Source organism: Cariama cristata, unplaced genomic scaffold, assembly GCF_000690535.1.
Source record: "Cariama cristata isolate BGI_N322 unplaced genomic scaffold, ASM69053v1 scaffold15460, whole genome shotgun sequence".
NCBI lineage: Eukaryota > Metazoa > Chordata > Aves > Cariamiformes > Cariamidae > Cariama > Cariama cristata.
In genome coordinates, this window is record NW_009596509.1 from 9,584 (window position 1) to 15,618 (window position 6,035).

Sequence of the window (6,035 nt, forward strand, 5' to 3'; positions counted from 1 at the left end):
GCCACAGCAGATCAGACAAAGAAAGAATTAACTCTGAGAAGTCGTATTTGAACCAAAGCAGAGAATACCAGGGCAGGACAACTCATTACCAGGGACACTAAATAAAAATGGAACCCATCACCATGTCACAAACAACACAGCGCTAGCTAAAGCTCTTTCTGCATGTTGACAGTCGTTATATTCAGAGCATTGCTATTGCTTTTGGTTCTCCTGTTTCATACCCAGGTTGATGCTTTTCTCTCCAGCTGAACGCACTGGCTTACCAGGCCGCTAGCATCGCAGCACACACACACACACACACACACACACAGAACTCAATAAAAACCGTTTCCAAACCACAGAGGAACTATGGCTCCAAAGTACATAGTTCAAATTAAAAATCAGGGCCAGATAAAATGATTCAAAATTGGGAAGAAAGAAAGAGATCCTGTTTCCAATAAGCTGTTTTGACCTGACTGCTGAATGCAGTCCGGCAAGGGAGGAGGTGGAAAAACAAGGACATGCTCGAGCAATGGTCCTGGATGGTATCATGCTTTGACAGTCTTTAATGCTGCTCTGGCATTAAAGCTATTTTATTTCACAAGTCCATTGCTCTAGGCGAGCTCTTCAGCTTCTGTTGACTCTGGGCACAGCTCAACATGTTTCTTCAGTGTGCGAGATCCACACACAAGTGCCCAGGGGGATGTGGGGTGCAGGACTGCTGTAGCACCCAGACCAAATTTCAGTCCCATTGCTCAGTAAGATAAGGAGTTTCTCAAGCTCTCTGAACTCAGAAGACTGCCTCTCAGCCCATCCCCTTCCTTTTTTGGCACGGTTTAATAAAACAAATATTGTGCAACTTGTTTTCCATTGTGTTTTCCTTTCTGGAGAGGAATCCTTTTGTCACTCTTCCATCTGCCAGCCCATGTAGCAGAACAGGCTTTCAATAAAGGAAAGCTCCATATCAATCTCTGCCATGCCCTTTCTGTCTCGGGAGACATGCATTTACATCTTGTGCTACATAGACAATATGCAGCAAGCATGGGAGAAAGAAAAAGAGGTCCTTGAGAGCCATCTCAATAGCTAGAAAATTGTGGCGAGTAAAGAAGCGGTGAAGACAACCTCTCGAGTCAGGAGAAGGGCAGCAGACTACATGCCAACAAGTAATTACACCGACCAGGGTAAGCGTAAAGTAGAAGGGAGTACTTGGACCAGTGACTTGCCAAGGTAATAAAGAGCTTTAAGTATTTGTGACCCATTCCCAGACACTGAAACCTGTATATTCTCCCACAGAAGAGGGGTGAAAAAACAATCAACCTCAAAGGTAAGCTCAGAGCCAGATGACATGTGCATCTGTTTAATTCACCCACTATCCTGGGAAGTTTCAAACTTCGGTCACTCTATGACTCTAAGCTACAAGAGCCAGCACTGGCTAGCTGCATCAGTCACACAGTTAGGATTTGCCCTTTTGGATTCTGCCTCTTTGGAGAGGACAGAATTCCAATTTTAAAGGGCAACTGTACAAACAGGACATAGGAGTATTTATATTCCTCTCCAAACACCGGCACAAGCAGCAGGGGTCTAGTGGGTTGATTTATGAGGTGGGAATGCTTCTTTGAACTGTATTTCAGATGGGGGTTGCCTTTCCAGAGCGGAGAGGAACATATGACGGCTGTCTTTTCTGAAGAGCTCTCACAGTGGCTTTTACCCAGGTGGTCACAGCTGCTAGGTACTCAAAATGAAGTCCTCTCCTTCCATACTCTCTCACTCACATACAAAGTCAACACACCAGAGAAGGCCGTTTTTCTTTTATTTATTTCCCAGAAGAGCTCTTCCTTGCACTTTCCAGACACGATACAAAACAAGCAACAGAACTTTGTTTCATGTACAGAAACAGTTTGTTGGAGTATAAAGAGTTACTGGTGATCGTTACTGAAGAATGTTGGCTTATTCCAGGGGCACTTCAGTATTCCTGAGGAATAATCATTGATTTCTCCTTCCTTCCCACTGGGATAGTCTTAGTCATTAGTCACTGTTCCTGTAAAGCAAGAAGGCTTGTATTATTAAAAAGCCATTTGGGTTCCTTACATGGAAGGTGCTGCACGATGTAAAGCAAGCCACTTAGCTTTGTAGCATTTCCAGAAGGTAGGCTAACATTTTCATCCTTCGCTAGACTGAGAAGTTGAGTATAGAGAAGTTAAGCAGCTATTTTCATACCAGAAGCATGCCGTGTTCTCATGCATATAAGCCTCCATTCTGATAAAATGGGTAGTTCAGAAAAACCCAACATTATTGTTCAAGTTAACTATTCACAGATTGAATAGAAATCAGATAGAAATCAAAGCCACAAAGGGCAGGAGGAAAGGTTCCAGTTGCCAAACTTCTTGTATTGTTGCACATCAATATAATCCACATTGCAATCAAAGTACAGGGTTGTGGTTTTGGGGGTGATACATAATACAGGCTAAATAAGCTGAAAAATATGATAGTTTCCATTTTGCAAGGAAACCTTAGGCCACGTAATTCTCAGCCATACTGTTTTAAGCCTTGAAAGAATTGCTAGATGTTGATTTTAAATTCAGCTGAAGTCACAGTGACATCCACTTAATCAAATCACTTGAAAAGCCCTCAGAATCTTATGACCACAAATTAGAACTTTTCTGCATTTTAAGTAGTCTCTCGGCCTAGATGAATGGCTCTTGCATTGGTGTTAGTGTTTCATGATCAACTTGCTAACCCAAAGGATGGGCAGCGTGATGATTCCAGTTACGGCTAGAACAGCTGCAAAGTTGCTTTGTCATCTCCTGATTACTTGGTATCATGAAGGTCCTCTGTCCTCTCTCATTCTCACTTAAAATTCAGAATCAAGAACTTGATCCTGAAGAATCAAGAATCCAGACTGAGTAACCTGGTCTGGTTTGAGGTCAGACTAGATGAGCTCCTCGAAGTCCTTTCCAACTTGAGTTATCCTGTCATCCTATGAACTTGATAGGTTTGGAAAACTAGAAATAATTTTGTTCAAGCTAATCCATGTTACATTTCTCTCTCTCTCTCAGTAAAGCCAATGTTCTTGCAGAAACTCACATTTTGACAAATTAGCATTTGAACAGAAACTCAGTTTTGTAAAGGAAGTCCTATGGAGTTTAGTTACAACAGTATTCTCCAGAAAAAAAAACAGATGAGTGATAATGCAACAATATTTTCCATGCTCCTAACCAACAGAAATGAAATAATTTTGTTGTAATAACCCTGGAGCCATTATCCATGACACGACATTTTGGAGAGAATTAATGACATTAACCATTAGATGGCTTCATCCGCATCTTCCCTCTCTCAGCATGTTCAGCTTCTTTGTGCCAGGGAAAGCTAGTGGAGACAGTGCTCTGGAAACTATTTGTCTAGTCTTGTGCCATGCAGGCAGCTGCGCTTCTTGTGTGAAGTGTCCTTTCAATTACCTCATGCTTCGAAGGACCACCCTTGCTCCAGAACACAGATTAGTCCTTAATCCAAACAAAATCCCTTACTAGGCTGACCTGAAAGTCAGTTTTCTGTTGCCCAGCATCCCTAGTAACAAGCATCTCTGAATGAACAATGTTTCCTCAGAACATGTGAACAAGGCATTTACCATTCACATGAAGCCACGGACATGTCACTCCAGCTTCTTTTTGGAGACATAAATTGGAGGAATACTCTCAGGATGGTGTGGAAAGCTAACACGTTTTGATGATAACAAATCTGGCCATAAGAGTCATGCACAGACTTTTGATTGTGGGCTGTAGCTAGCTGTGTTGTATCAGCTGCATCTAAGTCACAGTTTCTCTATACTGCTATCCAAAATATTTCATTCTGAAGTCGCTCAAGAATCTTGTTATTGTTTCCCTTTCTTTACAGGCAGCTGAAGATAGTATTTGCAAACAGTATTTTGCAAGAAGTATTTGCCCTACAGTCTGGTAGGGCTGCAGAAGGCTGACAAAAGCTCATCTGCCAGTAAATCTAAGGAGGACCACCCAAAACTTACAGCTCTAGATACATCAGGAAAAAGCCTAAAAACACCTTCAGGCCTCCTTCATCAGGCAGACGAGCGGCACAGGAGCAATTTTTGCATTCCACGTACTCGCCATGAAAAGCTCCTGGCAGAACATTTTACCTCAGTACTTTCTGAAGTGCTAAAATAACTATAAATATATCCTGGTGGATGCCTCTCCATCGGTATCAGTGAAATCCTTTTAGCAGTATATGGCTTTGTGGATCCAAAATACGCATGCGCACTCCTTTTTTTCCCCAGATGCCACAATGATAAATCACCATAAGCACAGCCCCAACTTTTACATGGGAAGAAATAAAGAAATATTAATGGAGTCGGTTTGTGGACTTAGTGCATTGTAGGCAGTTTGTGAGCGCACAAAGGGTTCCTGCTAATTAATCTATTTTTAAATATTTTATCTCAGCATGATCAATGAAAATACTGAACGAATTTAAATTATCCTCTTTGAAACTATTGAAGGTGTACAATTTCTTCAGACTAATTATTACATTACTATCCAGGCAAACAAGCCACAAATCAAGCGATTAGTGTCTTCATGTTGCAAAAAAAACCCAAAAAACCAAAAAACAAACCCCACAGAGGATCAAAGATCTGCTTCCACAGGTAGATCTACCTGATGTGCCTGACATGACTTTCAGTTTGTTCCTAGCTCATCTCTTTCAAAGTCTGAAGACAGAATCTCACCATTAGTTTAGCTTTTCAGCTTTTCTAACATGTATTTTTATTATACTTGTTTTCAGGTTGTGGGAAAACCTACCTGCAGGATCTGTTAAACTAATTCTATGTTACTGCTAAACACACCAGATACTAAGATTTTCTAGAGGAGGGGAACCACCTCCACTTTGGCAACACAAGTTTCTTCTTACTAGTGCTGTTTTGGGAAAGGCAGAGGAATATCCATTTAAATGGTGTCTAGATGTACCCTTTAATGCTAACTTATAAACAGTTACCAATCAATAGTAACTAGTACTGATACTTACTTTTACAAATTTACCATGGAGAAGATACGGAGACTGGAAGTCATGTTGACAATTGGAATAAGCCATTCCTAACCCCATCCCTGACCCAAAAGCAATAGGCCACGTCTTTCCTGTGGGGGAAGGCAAGCAGAGAGGAAAAGGTAAAGTCAAGAAAAGCTGTTCATTTCACATGACAGTGATAACATTGTTAAATAAGCACCAAGAAAGAATAAATTACTGGAAGATGCACATTAGGCATTTTCAAGTTCTACGAGTCCTAAAATCAGCTAAAAACCAGACCGCTTCAGAAGAACAAAAGTAACAGTGAGTAAGACGTCATATTTAGAATTTCATGCAGAGCAATCTCTGAATTCAAGATATTACTGAAAATTATTCTGTTACCAAAGCATAACTGAAAAAGAATTTAGACTAGTTTTAAAACCCTGGCAAGACTGGCATATACTGATGTCTGGACAGATGGCTCCAGTCATTTGGCTCAGGGTTTCCTGCAATTCCAGAATTTAAGCTGAGCACAGTAGGAGCTTAGAGTGATGCCGCGTGTAACAACCTCGTTACACAACAGTTAAAAGTTTAGGTAACTCTATTTCAACTGGAAAAACATGACCAATAATGAAAGAATTGGTCTAACATTGATTAAGTTTTACATGCTTCAAAGATTTCCTGGTTTTAAACAGCATCTACAATGGACAGAAACGGGGAAACCTGGCAGTCAAGATTACCACAGTGTACTTACTTTTGAAGAAGATGACTGAGAAAACAATTCCTAATCCGAATCCAGCACCTGTAAGAAGAAATGCAGTGAGTGAGAATTAAGATAATGCAAAATAATGGAAAATTATGTAGTTCTTTACAGTAATTCTTTGTTCCAACTCAGGAATATCGGACTACGTCATACTTCAGCACACCAAACAAAAATGTTCTTAAATAGCAATTCTAAAAGAAACAATTCTTGTTTTCTTAAGTAACTGCAAGCAGGTAATTCAGATTAGAATCCCAACATACACATCATCAGAAAGACTTGGGAAACAAAC

The 6,035-nt window shown here is 40.6% G+C and overlaps 1 protein-coding gene across 1 annotated transcript; it reads right to left on the reverse strand.

The window, feature by feature from the left end:
• Positions 1 to 1,770: 1,770 nt before the first annotated feature.
• On the reverse strand, positions 1,771 to 5,785 carry MINOS1 (mitochondrial inner membrane organizing system 1; the record flags this gene model as incomplete). The annotated part of the gene is made up of 3 exons (XM_009706488.1): positions 1,771 to 2,017; positions 5,005 to 5,114; positions 5,738 to 5,785. Coding segments are annotated over 3 exons (167 nt in total), but the record flags the coding sequence as incomplete, so codon positions are not given.
• Positions 5,786 to 6,035: the final 250 nt, after the last annotated feature.